This window comes from Brienomyrus brachyistius, chromosome 1 (genome assembly GCF_023856365.1).
Source record: "Brienomyrus brachyistius isolate T26 chromosome 1, BBRACH_0.4, whole genome shotgun sequence".
Classification (NCBI taxonomy): Eukaryota; Metazoa; Chordata; class Actinopteri; order Osteoglossiformes; family Mormyridae; genus Brienomyrus; species Brienomyrus brachyistius.
The window spans coordinates 20,833,974-20,851,819 of record NC_064533.1 but is presented as its reverse complement, the minus strand read 5'-3'; the positions used below and the strand labels follow the sequence as shown (position 1 = coordinate 20,851,819).

The 17,846-nt window shown below is 48.3% G+C and overlaps 1 protein-coding gene across 3 annotated transcripts in view; it reads right to left on the bottom strand.

The window, feature by feature from the left end:
* Window positions 1-17,846, bottom strand: part of gmds (GDP-mannose 4,6-dehydratase) — a 194,865-nt gene that overhangs the window by 22,183 nt on the left and 154,836 nt on the right. For all 3 annotated transcript variants that reach the window (XM_049015927.1, XM_049015928.1, XM_049015929.1), the window contains 2 exons: window positions 8,663-8,781; window positions 5,540-5,636 (listed from right to left, as the gene is read on the bottom strand). In XM_049015927.1, the coding sequence (XP_048871884.1) occupies window positions 5,540-5,636; window positions 8,663-8,781 (216 nt within the window). The remainder of the gene's footprint in view (window positions 1-5,539; window positions 5,637-8,662; window positions 8,782-17,846) is intronic.

Here is a 17,846-nt window from a genome sequence, read left to right as displayed (position 1 = left end):
GGATTTGGTGGGGGGGGGGGGGGGGCAGGGCAGAGGGGGAACATACTGGACGAATTACAGGCCCAAGGGAGGCAGAAAGTTGACACCGACGGTCAAATTAGAAAAGAAGTATTTGCAGATTTAAAGTGGATAAAAATAAATATCGGGAGTAACCCAGGATCAGGAAAAAAAACAAGAAAATCAGCCAGGCCTGGTCGATGAGGGAGCAGCAACGAATGGCAGAATGTGCTGGTCACAGATGGGAAACTGCCAGTGTCACATGGGGAGTCCCATTACCAATCAGAGGCTGACACACACTCACATGCCCATCTGGTTGCCAACAATGGCTGCCGTAACCGCTGCCGACTGCATTCCAGGCCAGGTGCATTTTTTTTATGTCCCGCCCCTACAGAGGCCCTATTTCTGCACGAAAGCAGGTATTGAACGTGGGCAATCCTGCCAGACGGGACCCGCACCTCGCTGGGGGTGGGGGTGAGAATCGGAACCTAAAGGATGCCTTTGTTCTGATTGCTCTATGAAAGCACCCGGGTATGGAACACCTGACCTTCCAAAATGACAACAATGTCTGCCCCCCCCCCCCTCACCATGTGAGGAAGCCTAATGCAAATGGCTAAATGGAGAAAAGTTTTGAACTTGACAGAGACCTAAAACATACAGCTGCTCTTTGTAGTCAGTGTGGGAGGACGGTGGTGGGGGGGGGAGGCTCGAGTTGTGGTGATTTGGGCAGAACTACAATCAAGTTAAGTGGACGCTTTACAGTCAGCTCTTACAGAGTAACGTTCGAGTAGCTGAACATCATTACAACAGTCACAACTGCGACAAACTCCAGCTGGAGCAGCACTTCACAGGACATGCAGAAGGTGGGATCCACATCACACCTGTTCTTGGAGCAGATTAACCTATCAGGGAGAAGTGAATAAACACTGCAGGGGTTCAGACATGCTGGAGATGTGTGAGAACACTTTTCGTCTGAGCTTTGTGAACCACACTGAGACGCATCATCTCCACACAGCTTAGATGTGCTACACTGATCACGGCCACCTTCATCCCCAGCCAGGACCTACAGGTTATTACTGCTCTGGGATTGCATGTCTTCTTTTTTTCTGAGGAAACTGTAATTTGAGCCTTGGGGAGCAGCAGAGTGAAAGGGAAAGAGAAAGAGAAGAATCTCCACAGCTCAGAAGAGACAAAATCTACCAGGCTGTCAATCGACAGCATTCACAAGGCATAGGAGGTCCATACCGCTCATAACTGTGACACTTAAGAGCAAAATAAATGTAGCAATTCAGAGGTGGCTGCGGGCCACATCTCCAGCCATCATCAGCACGCTAAGCAAGACTCACGCACTTTAATTAGCTCACGGGGAGGGGCTTTCTGCCAGACAGGTGGGGCTTATCTGTAGCTAAGGTGGGCCTGAGGAGGAGACCATCGGCAGCAGGACTAGGGCTCTGAGTACGCAAACGTGTGTGTGGCCAGCAAGCCACAGCACACATACCAGAGGAGCAGCCCTTACACAAAAAAACAAGCATACCTCAGCTAAAATACCAGCTTTCCCCTCCAATCAAGTCATAGCCAGGCTAATGATTCATGTCAACAGCGAGGTTACATCATAACAAATACAGCCAATCTATGCATGAACATTTCTTTCAAGGAATATATCTAAAATTCCTCCAGCTCACAACAACCATTATTAATGCATTGGCTCAGGCCATTGCTCAGACCATGAATGCATTATTTGACATTCAATGGAATACAAATCAAAACTAAGAGAAGGTGCTATAGGGAGGCTGAGGTGAAGCATATAAATGCTACACGTGTTTGTTTTTGCCAGAATCGAATCACTGGAGGACTCAGACTAGATGAAGCTTGCATGGTTTAGGCTACCTGCCTATTGAGGAAGTAGGTCTTTATGTTCACTTGAAGAATTACGCCATTATTAGACAAATGAAAAGTAAACAAGAGAAATCAATGTGACACATGGACTTGCTTGTGCAATGAGCAGGTTCATTGTTCCCGGGTGATTTACAGAACTCCCTAGAGCTGGGTCCTGGCACTGCTGTGACAGGCGCTAACTGACAGGTGAATCACGGCTCCAAAAATGCGACTGTTTAGCCATAATGTACCCCCCCATGCAAAACCTTAGTGATCATCTCAGGGAGACTATTTAACACCAAGTCCGATTCTTGCTGCCTTGACCAAACGTAGCACATCAAGAAATAGAACAGGGACTATATCACTATGCTCCACCAGGTCATGGAGGTGGGAGCAGGGAAACACCTACAGCTTCCATGCCTGATAGGGGGGGGGTGCCCTGTGCCTAGGATGGACAGTCAGAGGGCTGTCCCGTGCCTGGGATGCCTAGCCCTTGCCCTGCAGTCCTGCAAAACACACACACAAAATGCTGCTTTTCTTATTTCATCCTAATTTGGTTTGGGGTTCTGGGGGGGGGGGGGTCTTTACTTTTATCTGCAGACAGTTCAGAATGTTGTACATTCCCACAAAGATGAGGGGAAAAGAAAATAGAAAATTGTGATTATTTGGCGGCCACTACGCAGCCAGAGCTGCAGCTGCAGCGACCTAACCCTCCCCCTTTCCCTGCCATTCTTCTGGCCCCCCACTCTCTGTTCTCTGGGGGGGGGGTGGGATGCCAGTAAATCTGCACATGTCAGACATTTGGTGCGACAGCAGTAATGAGGAGTGACATCAGCATCGATGGGCAGAGGTGCCAGGTGAATCTGGCTCACATGGTTCTTGCCGGGTGACCCCATGGAGGGGGGGGGGGGGGGCATCCAGGGGTGAGCCATTTCCTTCAGTCCCACGTACCCTGTGATTAGCGCCCATGTGTGTGCACCTTCCTGCAGGTGTCTCTGCGTGTTCAGTGAGCATCTGATCATCCTGACCTACCCTGACGTGGGCCAAGCCGACTATCCGCCGCTCACTTGTCTCATCACAGAGGCGCATTAAGGAATTCACGGACAACGCCTTCTCTCCGTGTCGACATGTTCAGAACTCGCAGGAACACCTTGTTCTTCAAAGCCCACGGACTGAGACCTTTTCAGACAAAGGTAAAGTTGCCTGGCCTGTAAAGCCACACGACGCAGACAATTGTTCGTCTGTTCTTATGAAGAAGTGCCCGACTAGGCGCACGTTTAAAAAAGATCCGCACTGCTGTCAATGCGCAAAGCCGGATAATCGGGGCAAAATAACAGAAATAGTATTTAAATATTGTAAACTAGGAGTAAATCTGAAATATTTATCAGCGTGGAGGAAAACCCTGAAAGAGGGGAAATATGGATGCATCACGACAGCACGGGGGCGGGAGGCCCAGCGGTGCGGTGGGGGGGTGCAACACGTGGAGCATCCGGAGTCAGTGCTCACATCGTAGGCCTCCTGTCTAGAAGTTACCCCCAGCGAGACGGTTGGGCGAGGGGCAGATTTGCTGACACTCGCCTCGCTCAGGCGGAGCAGAGATCTGTGTCCTCACACACACTGGCACTGGAGGCCGAGCGCGTTGGCAGGAATGTGCGCATCCTTTGGGGGGGTCAGGGCTGAATGGCATCCATTCCCTCACCCCTTTTTCTCTCACCTCAGCACTGATAACTGCCGGGCCTGAGGACGGTGGCAGCCACCCCACCTTGCCTGCCATGCTTTAGGGACGGACGGCGGAATGAGGTTTGTAATTATATCTTTCTGGGGACTCTCCATTCAATTGTATGAGGAAAAATCTAATCCCAACATGACAAACTTAACCCCTACCAGCCCAAACCTTAACCATAAGTAACCAAACAAAATACCAGACTTTTTTGATTGCAGTCACAGATCTTTGTGGGGACCAGAAAATGATCCCCACAACGTCAAAATAACAGGCTTTTATCACATTCTGGGGTACATTTGGTCCCCACAATGCATTATAAACATAATCCACACACGCACACTGACACACACACGCTCACGGGGTTTCATGTCATCACCATCCTAGCACTAGGGCCTGGGCACTGGGCACTAGCACTAGGGATGCATAACTCACCTGAGATCTCCCAGAATCTCCCAGCTGCCCACTGCGTTTACTGTCTTCCTCACCTCCCACAACACTGAGAACCCTGAAGCTGGGCCAGATGAAATGGGCATTGCTTGCCTTCTGACACCACGGCGAGGAGTGAGAAAGCTTCTCATTTTTGCCATGTGGGGCACGCCGGGGCAGGGTGGGGGGGGTGTGGGTGTTTAAGTGCTTTGCCGGTCTGGAGCCCATGCTGACCTAGCTGGGGAAGGTTGAATGCTGACCATCACCAAGGTGTGTAGTTTGTACGAATGGAAAAACTAAATTAATAATAACAATAATAATGATCTTGTGACCCCCCTCCCCCCCCCCCCCCCCCCCCCCCGGAGCAGCTGAGAGACACAGCAGAGAGCCCAAATGTGATCAGGCTATGGAAGTGAAGTGTTGGGGCCATTTGCCCCCACACAAGGGCAGACGGAGGTCGCTTGGGGTGTCACTCTCGAGGAGGAAATGGGAGGCACTTACTGTCGAGGAGCCAAGAACATAAATAAACAAATGTTAATGGGCACTGAGCGCCCAAAAGGGCCCCCATCAGAGGTCTGGCCGGTGAGACCGAGCACTGGGAGGCCCTGGCACTGCCCATCGGCGCCACTGTGCGAAAAAACCCAGAGCATTAAGCAAAAGCACAGGGCAGATCAAAAGCTTCAAGGCTCCATCATTGCTGTCCTTTATTAGCGCTCCACACGCCGACCGCAAAAGAAGCTAAAACGTGAGGGAACGCAGGCTTCCGCTAAGGCTGGAAATAAAAAGCAATTACTGCTGAGGTTATCTGCCTGGGCTTCCTTATCAGGTCAGTTTAGGGCTGCGTGATCCACTGTTTGGAATAAGATAAGGAAATGAGAGTGCGGGATCCACATGGCGCTATCAGCGGAGGTGTCTTCCAGGCCCTTGGCCAGGTGTGGCTCCCAGCAGGGCCCTGGAGCACAGTTCTTACCCCCTCAGCTTATGTTAATGACGCTCTCTCTTTCCCGGGGAGGACATACTACGCGTGTCACATTTTATCAGGCTGCTCCATTACCCATTAACTCAACAGCGCCCTGGATTTGCAGCCACATTCTCACAAGGTTAAAGGGAATCTTCTCACAATAGCGGTGAATTCATTCCATTGTGAATGACCCTCCCCCTTCCCCCGACCCCCCCCCAACCCTGTCCAAACTAAAGGCCTAAAACTCATTTCCTGGTATCACGTCTTCGGAGAGCAATGAAATGTTAAACTGAACATGCCACCTTCAGACCAAATCATCCCATCTTACCACTCAGAAGGTCTCCATGGTGACCCAGCTGGTCAACCTCCCCTGATTGGTCAAGCGTGCAGTACGTGAGAGTTTTCGGTGTGTCAGTGACTGGGTTTGGGGGGGGGGGTGTGGTGGCCAGGATCATTTAGTGGAAGCCATTCACACGCAACGGGACCAAATGTACTAATTAGCCGGGTGAGTGGCCAGATAATTCCCCCATTAATTTCACTGGAAGTGCTGGACTTACCACTTCAGTGGGCCGGTAGTACTTCAGATCCACCCTCACGTGAATGTCCCCGGTCTCCTGGCAACGGCCCACCTCCTTCTCATCTTTGCCCTCCCACCTGTGAGGGGAGTCACACGGCGTGTCTGTCACACATCACATGCAGGACATCTGAGAGTGACATTCAGCGCTGTCCAATCCCAGACCTGCTGTCAGCACGCAGGTACAGCTGGCCGCATGTGAGGGACAGAGCTGGGTTAGGGGAACTGGGAACTGTGGGTCTTTGTTTTTTAGTTCACACTGAGGCCAGTATAACAAGCTGATTGCGCAGCATTCTACCCTAACACATAGTGCTCTGAATGAGCGCTTTAACGTAATAATATACCGAAAAAGATAGTTACATAAAACACAGTCAATTTAAATAAAACTAAATCATTACACTGTATTAAATGATTAAAAATAAATGCAAAAAAGGTAATTAATTAATTCCCAGACTGAATAGTTCCAGCCAAAAGAAACAGCTGTGAGGATGATTCACGCAGAAAACTGCAAATAGATAAGATTTTACAAGCCTCACATGTCTTGTAGCCGCATCACCTACCATCAAACTACCGCACTGCAAAAGAATATAAGGAAAACCATTTAATTTTTAATGGGCAAACCTTTCTGTGGTCAGCAGAATTCCGGGAAGTCAAACACTCATCAGTTTTGTTGGAAAAAAGAAATAAAAAGTGGCGACAGAGAATGAGGAACCAAGCCTTTTATAAACGGCTGGATCAGTTAATGACACAAGCGTTTGCTGATTAACATGCAACACTGCATTAAATTACAGTGATCTATGCTTTTTAAATTACAGGCTCTAGGGTGATTACATTTAAATTGCATCTATAAATATCAATCATGTCCTGACAATATTACCGCTGCAGAGCATCATAATGTCTGTGAAGTTACATCGCCTTTTGTCGCCTTGTCAATAAAACCGATATTTTAATCTGACGTGGAAGGTCAAGCAGCGAGCCAGAGCCACCAGTCTGCTGACCGGCTGTGGGCACCCCGGACTGCAGAGGGAGCTACTGTTTTTACCCCTGGAGAGAACATTCCCAGATGACCCCGAACTCGTGCTGCTTTTTAGCACATTTTTCCTGCCAGCAATGCCCTCCAAAAATGGACCATCAGAAGCCGAAAGAGAACATCTGGAAAAACAAACATGTTAACTGCATGTTTTCGCCGTACCCGCTGCTGCTGGCCTGTCATGAGCGGCTGACACATTTAAAGCAAAAAAACACAGTGGAAATGAGCTTTGTGGGATTTCACTCTCAGAACGGGAGGAATGTTCCACTCTTAACCTTTTCACACGGTGGCTGAAGAGAAAAGGCCGCCACACAAACTGGGCGCATTAGGAAGTGACTCCCAAAACAGAAGAAAAAAAAAATGAAGTTTACCCCCTGTTCCCCCCACCCCCCCAGCTCCCTTTGCATCTCAAATGACAAGCCGAGTCGTTAAGATGTGACAGCACCTGCAGGACTTCCATTTGGCCGAATCAGACAGCCATCCGTTTGGTCTTTGTGTGAAAAGGAATCCCAGAGGTGCCTCACACAGGTCACTTAGCCATGCCCAGGTGGGATTCTCACACACCCCTGAAAGGTGAGAAACCTCGCAGTGCCACACGGCACCGGCCAGAAAGCCAGTGGCATATTTAAAGTGCTCAGCAGGGGTTTGGTTTTCATGCTGGTTTCCTCTTTCCCATCTTAATTGTGTTGTGACAGCGACACAAGCTGCTCCTTGTTAAAAACAGGACACCAGCATCAGTACCTAATCACAAACAAAGGAACCGCATGTCAGAGATGAACTACCAGAGCCATAAAAGTGTGATTTATAGCGCCGTTCCTCAACGGCGGGCCAAACTACATTGTGCAATTGCAATACGGAGAATATTTGAAATACACAGAGTGAAAAGGAAACTGAACGTCAGTTCTGTGGTTTATTGGTGCCTGGTATTTGAAATATGGTGAAAAGTTTCAGTCATTCAGGAAATGGCAAAGGTTACTCACAACGGCAGCGAGCAGAGACAAACAGTCCTCAGGCACGCTCACGGCCTGCATTTAAGGAGCAGGAAATAATGTTGCTGATATTCCCACCAAAATGTGTGTGGCTCCACAGCTCTAACATGACAATGCTGCGCCCTTCAGCAATTTCATGTGGAGTTCTTCGGTAAGTAATTCCGGCTCTTTCCAGTGAGACCCGGTGTCGTACATGTGAGGATTAATGAGCGGCCAGGACTCCAAATGACCCAGGACAAGAAACCTTACTGGTTCCGAGAAGGGAACAGGTTCAGACCTACAGGCTACACAGTGGGAGACTGCTTTCAAGAAAACTGGTTTGGGGGTGTGTATCAAGCCTGGATCACATATCCTTCTAAATACCTCAGTGCACTTTACATAATCTGTGTTCTGCTTTTGGTGACTATTCCAGTTGTGGCGTATCCTGGTACCCACGTTGCTGGACAGCCATTCAGTGTGAACTGCTAGAATTAACTACGTGACTCTCACAAAGAGACGGTGTAGCACAAACATACTGCGAGATGGCAGCCTTCAGGGAGGGTTATGCCCTGCTGCCATACTGATCATCATGCCAATTACACTGGTAACCAAGGCAGGGAGAAATTAAGTTTTAAAACCTGACTGGGTCACATTACTTTATGCTGTTAATCACTGGCTAGTTTAGCCCAACAGGAATGCAACACAGTAACCAATGAGGATAAGGCAGGTAGTGATTGGCTGGCTCTATAGCCTCTTTTCTCCCATCAGCCGCCTGGGCGCACAGCTAGAGAGGAGCTACATTTATGGTCATTCTCTTGCACCAAAGCACTGGTGTGCATACATAAGGGGTCTCATTTCACAGTGAATTTCTCTCCAGCTCTGGGGGCAGGGGGGTGACAGTAATTCTTCCTGGCCCTAGTGACTACGGCAAAAAGGGAAGTGGGGGCCCCTGGCCCCGAGCAGGATGGCTCCCACGTCGGCCATTACTCACTGGGAGTGGAATTCGCGCCCCAGACACAAGGCCAACCAGCAGGCTATCCCTCTCTAACCCCGATAGAAACGATGGAATGGGCTGGTCAGTGCCCCCTCCCCCCCCCCACACACTTACACAATGGTCTTCCCCACGTGCTTGAAGGCCTTCTCCACAAACTCGCGCACGCTGTGCACCTCGCCGGTGGCAATCACGTAGTCCTCTGGCTCCTCCTCCTGAAGCATCAGCCACATAGCCTGGGGGAATAAGCCGGGGGTGGAGACATTAGCAGTGTTAGTCCTGTGCTGAAACGGAGACGTGTGTGAGCTTCTGGGTCACGGAGGCCGTTCAGCACAGCCGGGGCAGTGGGGTAAATAAGACAGGAAAAGATCTGATTGTCCTCTAAAGGAGACCTTGGAGACAGAGTCTGTTTTTGCTCAGGGTTAATCCCGATGCTAACAAGGCCTATGCACGCCCCCTCAAAAAAGGTATGTCATCATTGGATTACTGGATTAGAATAAGTGTACAAACCAAACTACCTTGTTGGGGGGGCATATCTAGTGATCAAACTTCTGTGACGGGTTTGTCATCCAGCACATAAAGTTTACATTGGGAGGTGGGGTGGAAAAGCACGACTTACAGTCTGCTTTGACTGACCAGAAAGCTTTATCGGCACAAGAGGAAACAAACTATTAAAATAAAACGACAGAAAAGGCAGGAGCAACCTTATACTGCGTGGAGAGAAGGGAGGTTTGGATTCCTGCTTCCTGTATGGTGATCCTGCTGAAAGAGTCAGATGTGCCCTGCGGGGGGCCTTGTCGATTTCCTGCACCCAAACCTCAGGAGTGCACCACGGCCTGGACAGCAAATAAACACGGCGCGGTCCCGGCAGAGAATGGGGGCCGCAGAGTCTACGGAAAGGCCCATCCCCTTTTGCAGACCTAACCTCTGCACTGCTCGGCCACTGCCGTCATCGGCATCCTCAGGGGAGGCCCAACGTGGGAATTCAGAGGAATGTTCCCAGAACCCCTTACTGCCGCTCTCAATCACTTATTGACACATGCGACTCTACTGTCTGCAGAGTCACCCCCGACTCTCAGCGCAGAAACACCGCAAGCAGCCCGTTAAAGAGCGATTAGCAAGGCGGGCTAACAACATCCAGACCTAGCTAAACGATCCCTGATACTTAATGAAAGATACCAGAAATAGGATGGAATGCAAATGCCACAAGTCACAATTTCAAAGGACAAATACACATCATTTTATACAAATTAACAATGATTGAACAATGATTAGGAATCCTAGTGTGATATTAGTTCTAAAAAACTCACAAAAAAAGATCAAAGATAAAAAAGATCACAGACGACTGATTATTCCTAAGAATACTTTAAGTATTATAAGTATAAATATCTTTAAAAAATTTAACTGAAAACACAAGTTAGGCACAAACCCAAGACAATTATAATTTCATAATATATAATCAGGCTAGCAGATCACAATATTACACACAGAAGATGTCAAGAGAGCCTTCAGCGTCCATCCAGGAGACAGTGGCCATGCGACACGCTCTCCTTAAAGATACTGTTAAAGGTTGCAGAACTGAAAGATGGAAGGTCTGTGCCCTTAATCAGTACCAAAGCTGGACTGTTCCAGTAAAAAAAATCCAGTGATGTGGAAGGGAAAGGCTGAACTAATAATAATCTAATAAAAATAAAAATTCTAATCTTATGAAGTCTGAGTCACTTCAGACCCAAGCGCCTGCAAGTGAAATAACAACCCTAATAATACAGAAAATATGTGTGTGGGTATGTCTGGAGTCAGTCTGAGATCTGCTAATGTTACTTATAGAGCTGCTGTGGATATTTCTATCAGAGATTATGTTTAGGTTCATTGTGTTTCTCTTTGAACTAAACGGAGCTGAGATGACATATTTATGTCCGCGGACCAGATTAGTGTTTTCATTGCTAAAAAGTCCGGAGCTCATTTTTGTAGACTCACTAAAACAAATTACAGCTATAGATCATATGAAAACATTTATTCTGAACAAGTGCCAACAGGCGGATGTTTCTGACGAGCAGAGCTTGATTGACGTCTCACTGACGGGACTCGCATCCAGTAAACAGACGTGAGCCTCGGATACACGCTTCTGCGTATTTCAAATCATAGCAGGATTATTTTTAAGCTAAGTGGCTCTGCCTGTGCCCTCTGCGGGCGTGACGGGACGGGTGGGGAGCTGGCAGCCTGATTAGGCGCTGGGCTACGTCTGCAAGTTGATTCGAGTAAAGACCGTGTGACTTTTGGAAGATCTGACAGACATAAGACTCCGCGATCCATCCATCCGTTTTCTATAGCGGCCTGTCTGATGCAGGGCCGATCCCAGAAGCTACGGGTGCAAGTCAGGAATCACCCAGCATGGTGCTGAAACCCATAGAAGGGCACACGTGCACCATTCACATACACATTCACGCCGACGGACAATTTGGTAAATCCAGTTTACCTCACTCCGAATTCTGATTGTGAGGGAAACCAAGGAACTTGAAGGAAACCCCACAATGTCACGGGGAGACCATGCAAAGTCAGCACGCAAAGCGCAAAGTTAGATTCGCAGCTGCGAGGCCTTTGGGAGCATGACAAGTAAACTTTGAAATACATGCTTTAATACAATCACCAAGCTGACGATCCGGCAGGGGGCCCCCGGTCCGGAAAGGGACCCCAGATCCCGCAGGGAGCCCAGGGGTCCCCCGGTCCGGAAAGGGACTCCAGATCCCGCAGGGGGCCCAGGGGTCCCCCGGTCCGGCAAGGGACCCCAGATCCGGCAGCGGGCCCAGGGGTCCCCCGGTCTGGCAAGGGACCCCAGATCCGGCAGGGGGCCCAGGGGTCCCCCGGTCCGGCAAGGGACCCCAGATCCGGCAGCGGGCCCAGGGGTCCCCCGGTCCGGCAAGGGACCCCAGATCCGGCAGCGGGCCCAGGGGTCCTGAGGCTCGCTGCACCGCATATTCACACTGCCACGGTGTTTGCCTGCTGTAAGGCATCATGTCTCATGCCTTTTGGCAGGGTACCTATGGTTTCTTCTCCTCAGTGTGCCTGAAACACTCTCCACTCCAGGATGAGAGCACACTCCCCTTCTCTGGTTCCCCGGGGTGACACCAGGATGACCCAGAGTATAACGCACCTCTGTGGAACCAGCATACCAGAAGAGACAAAGCAGCCAGCCGTCGTGGAACCTACTGGTTCCCTCTATTTAAAGTGCTACGCAGAACCCAGGGAGCGTCTCACTAAACTTTCAGAGGGCATAACACTCCCATAATCTGCGATAATCAGGTGTAGATGCCGAGGTGGCACATGGCATCGTACACACGTGCAGTTTTACTGAGCTGGGAGTTAAGGCTTGTCCACGGAGCTGATGGAATGTTCATTACCCAGCATCCCCTTTGCGCCGGACATAAAGGGGCCCCACCTGAGCCGACCGCGGGTCACCTGACACTGGTGGTAACGGCCCTTCAGCAGCCCTTCATGGGGAGTCGACCCCGATGGCGATAGCAGACTCCCCGGCTGCTGGGTGGGAGCGCAGCTGCTGGTGTGATCAGGCCCCACAGCTGGGCCGGGGGCCCCTCGCTGTGCCGACGCAGAGGGGCTTCCGAAACATGCCGGGGTCAGCATCTGGGGCAAGGGACCCGACCACCTACCTGCCCTGCTGTCTCACAGCCCCCACTGCACAGGGCCGGTTACCATGGTTGCTTCACATGATTACAATCCATTAACAAGAAATAAAAAAAAAAAACAGAGTAACTAAAATTTTTGTGGGATTAAGTGTGACTTCGCAAAAGGATGTTTCAATGTACTAGTAAGGATGGGATTCTGAATACTGGGTGCACTTACACGAACTATATTACGTATCTCAAAGGCATTTACAGGAAAGGATAATCCCGATTCACGTCACACACATCACAGCCCCGTCATCAGAGAGCAGCTGATGATCTTAGAAGACACACTTTCTGCTTTGTCGATCGACTCTCATGGCAGGAAATTGAAAGAGAACAGCAACAAAAATACCCAATCATCACAGCTGACCGTTAGATACCTGCTGTTCTTTTACCCACAGAAGGAATCCGTGCAGCGACCTGTCAGCTCAGCCACGGCCGATCTCCAGCCCGATTCCTTTTCCTTAATGCGGTACACATATTAATTCAGTAAACACAAACGGACTGCAGTAAATACAATGTCATATCACTGAACACAGAAAACAGATTAACCTGGACAGGAAATTATGCAAGGATTAAGTGAGCTGAATTCACAGTTCAGGGGTATGTAGGTACCACACCAGCACCTACCCTGTTGTGCAGTGACTTCACACTCTCACCCGGCATCCAGAATGTCACCCCCAGAAAAGCATCCTTTCAGTCTTTCAGTTCCCCGGCCAACATTACAAACGTTTATGAGGTATGTTGCGTTTCTGAAGTATTGCTGACTGCTCTGTAACTAGACCCAAAGACTCAGAGTCACTCGAATCAGCAAGGAGTGAAACTAATACGATTCTGTCAGAAATCCAGAACTCCACTATTCTCCTGTGCCTTTATTATATGTTCACACTGTTACACTTATAAGTCAAATGCGGCTACATGTCAAGGAATATATGGAGGGACGGACAGACCTGATTGTGCTGAGCACTGTCCCGCAGTGAGTCTGTGTAAAACGCAAAGACAGGCCAGGCTAATAAGAGCTTTATCAGCTGGGGCCTGAAGGATGGGGGAAAGGAGCTGAAAGGATCGGCAGAGAGAAGCCTGACCACCCACCCATAGCGGCTTAACCCCGAGGGCAGTCAGACAAATGCAGCACTAGCTATAAAGGTTATTTATGAAGGAGGAAACAAGGGGAGACGTCAAAATAAAACGTAAACGTCTGGGCCGAGATCGTCCGAGTCGGTCTGGACTGTGAATGGCCGAACGGCGCGATGAGAGATGGACATGCTCGTTCAAACTTCACGGGGAACACCTTCCGTCTCCCGGGCAACAGCGAACACCCCAGGTTAAATTCCCGTTTATTCTCGTTACGTCATGACGTTTCCTGACGTCAGGCACGGGTCTGACAAATAGGCATTGAGGGCAGCCTGGATATTCAGCTGCTACTGAAATATTTGCGAAGAATGAGAAAGATGCATGTTGATGCATTTATAACGAAATTAATTGTTTGGCCCAGACACATCTACCGTGTCCTTTAATAAGGCTGGACAGAGAAAACTTTATTCAGCTCAACTATTTGCATGAAAACTGCTTTCAGTTTCCAGTATTGTGTTTGTCTGGCTTCCACAGTCAGGTTTACTCTATTAAAAACCACAGATTCAACTCAGTTCTGAAATTTTGGCTGGATGAAGCTATAATGAACACGCTTATTGGCTGCTCTGACAGGGGACAGGTAAAACACAGTCTCCTGGCGTCTGACACACAGCATGGTGGCTGTGGGCTGGATTCCCCCCCCCCCCCAGCCCAGGACCGGCATCCCCAGGCACTTGACCCCCACAGTGCCTCGGCATTTCCTTTCTCCCGGTCCAGCCGATGGCTGGGAATGTGGGGGGGGGGGGGCTCTGTGCGTACACACATAAACACACAGACACACACACATACACACATGCATGCAGCCAAGCACAGATGCACCAATACAAGCACACCTTACCTATCTTTCTGGTAACAAATACTTCTAAATTTGCTTTAGGCAACAAAAGCCTAAAACAAAAGTGCCTGTCCTAGAATTAGCTGAATTACCATACAAAACTCTGAAATGCACATATTCAGAAAGCCGGAGATGTAAAGTAAGGAAGAGGAAATACTTCTTCTGTTCCTGTACTGAAGTATTACTTTTTCTGAATTTCACATCGTTGCAACTTTGACTCTCACTTCACTGTATTTCTAAGTTAAATGATCACTTATTACTCAGACAGATTCTGCACGACACCATCGTTATTCACAAAATTAAAAATAAGAATGGCATGCAGCACGGCTAGGGCTACACAATTCTGGGTAAAAGAAGAATCATGACTCTCTTTCCACTCAGAACTGAGATCTCAGTTTTCGCTTATGATTGTTGAGCAATATTTTTCTCTATCATTATTATTTTGCATTACATATTGTACTTATGAAGCAAACAATACGTAGAGATACACAATATATGCCAACAGTTAACATACGGAAACTGTCATCCGAAAATAACTTTCTTTATCAATATTCAAAGTCAGAAGCACTAGAGCTACTGCTGAAATAATGGTGATTTCATTGGTCAATCAGCCATTTTTCATAGTGGAGGACGAGGGTTTTCATTGGCTCATTCACCACTGATAAGAGGTGTAAAAGTATTGGCCTGTGTAATTCGTTATTAAATCCGGCCTGTAGATCAAATTTTCATTTTACACAGAAAAAAACACCATGCATGAACTGAACCAGGAAGGAATGGATTGGGTGGGCTGTACATATCGCATCATTTTATCTTTGCAAAACTGCATTGCGAAAATACAAAATGACGAGTACAGATTGGGTAGTTACGAACATTTCACAAACATGGCCGCAAAGGATCACTTTGATCTATAATAGTGCTGTCATGATACCAAAATTATGATCATATCGATACCACTGTAAGTATCATGACACCAGTACTGCAAGGGAACAGTTTTGTTCATGTTAAATTATATACGGATGTCACTAATTTTCAGGAGACCTGTATCTGAAACGCAATTAAATTGTTACTCTTAATTTTAACGAATTAATAATACATTCTATTACTTTTATAAAGGGTATATCCATCTATTGCACTTCTGCCTTATTGCTGTTAAAAATGCAGCCAAGATAGCACAGGGTGTAGGGAGAGTATTGGGGGCTGGGGGATCAATATGGATGCGATTCGTTACATGGATTTTGAGAGAGATCTGCGCTGATGGAAGAAATAACACCTGAGCACACAAAACTATAAGACATATTTCTTCCGTGATTAAACCCATCACCATTCCCCTCCACTGGGACAAAATAAACCAGATATGAGCACCTATATAAAGTTTACAGCAGTGTCTTCGGCTTTCTTCTGTTCATCTGCTCAATAAACATAAAAAAATCTTCCCATGCAGCAAATTATGTTTATCTAACTGCTTAAAACACAGCGTAGCATAATAACCTGTAGGTACATATGCTAGTTTGATGATGTTAACGTAGCCTGTTTGCTATACTATAAGATCTTGCTATATTGTAAGATCCCTAACAAAAATCACTGACTTGAAGCTAGGGAGAGCATATTTCACTGGCTGACATAGTATTCTATATAGCACGATGCATGCAATTCGGACATAGGGGATAACAGGGGCAACAACTTTGGTCAGCTGGCTGGAGAGAGATATTTAAACTCAGATATTTGGTAAAATGTGGGCCTATTTTCTTGGTGCAGCATGAATAAATAAAGATCGCTGAGTTGCATATTTGATAAATCTATGTGTCATCGTGGCCAAAACGACTCCAAATAAGCCACGAAATAAGGACATTAATCGTGAATTCCACTCTGCCTCCCTTCCTAAGTTCTCTTCAGCACAAAAAGCTTGCAGGGTGATGGTGAAAGCTGCTCGAGCCAGGACCGCTAAGTGCAACGTGAGCACGGACCAGTGGGAGGGGGCAATCAGGCCAAGGATGCGAAGGCCCTAACAGAGTGCGCCCAACTTCGCTTCAGCATAATGAATGACCACTGACTGGCAAATGAACTACAGGTGACACCTAGAGCTGCAAGATAAATGGAAGCCAGTTGTGGCGTGATAATGGCCTGGGTAATTGCTCATGTGCCCTACACCCCCCCGGTCCGCCAGCGGTGATCCCAGAGCCTGTGGCCTTATGGGGCCCCGCCCCCAACACAAAGGGGACTGTGTCAGAATGTGATCTGGCTGCTCGGGTTCCTGTTCCCCAGCTGTGGGGTGGATCCGCTCCATTAGCTGTCACAGCCCGGCCCCGGACCCATCCATCCACAGGTACCTGACCAGGCAGTGCCGGAGGTTCAGCAGCTAACCTGGGACACAGGCAGCACCTAAGACATGCAGGCCTGCTCTGTCCCCTCTACCCACTCCCCAATTTTCTTCCAGAGAAAGCTGCTGACTGGCCAAAAGCCACAAGGGCTTGAGGAGTCGAATGCCTAGCATTTATTTATGAACGTTCACATTTGTGGTTTTTCAATGTGATAATGCTCACTGACCATCAATCTAACAAAGCTCTCACGGGTCACTGCCAGGATGTCAGCTGAAACCAAGACATCCTGCCCGGTTAGCCTGCGGAGTCATTTCTCAGCGTGAGCCAAGAGAATCGTCACGTCAGTCTCAAACTAGGGTAGCTACAGGTTGTCATTGCCCATGAAACCTTTTAAAATGATGGGTACGGTAGCAGAGCTCAGCCTGACTGCTGATGAACGAGGACACCTTCTGTTTAAGGGGATTTTGGCAGGGATTCTGTCAGAGGAATTCTTGTGCAATTCACCTTAACTGAACAAACAACGCACACATTTTAACAATGTTGACATCTGTAATGTCTTAAAGCAAACACTTAATCGGGCAACGATTACCAGCAAATAGAGGCACCATTACAGCCAATCAACCTTTCCTCTTTATATTACGGGGAACATTTCACAAAACGGACACAGGCATACAGAGTCCGAACCAATATCGTCCAAAACCTAAAGGGTGCAGCCAATTTCTCCACCCATACGGAGGGCTAAAAGTTCACCTGAGGCGCTCCATGGGTTCAACAGCCCAGACATTATTATTTGGCCATTAGGGGTTTTCTTAAGCATGTTTCCGCACACGCGCGCCTAAGAAATCTCCTAAATCTGTTTAACGTTAAATGGAGAAAACACCGGTGTTCTGGAATCAAAGGTCACAGCGCGTTGATGCCCAGGTCTGGGCACATGACGTGAAATATTGAGGAAGAAGAAACAGGAGACCATCCTGCTGAATGCCAGCCGGGAAAGGGGTGGCAAAGCAGCCCACATGACACCATCTAAGGTTCGGTCTGCTGCACGACTAATTAATGGCTCAAATGATTAATAGGGCGTCTCTGAGACTATCCTGAGAAAGGGGGGGCAGCAGGTTTGACACTGATTTTGGGAACTCACTCTATTCCGCGAGTGCATATCTAGAGTGCAACCCTGGCAGGTGATGGGTATTAAACTACAGCCATTCATCATGCACAAACTGTCGGCGACGGCTTCAAGAATGTGCACGTCCCGCCAGACAGCCAACGATAAACGATAAGAGCAAAGATTAATTGCCCCGTCCTCCTCGGTCGTCCTGGTGCCAAAATTTCAAATGAGT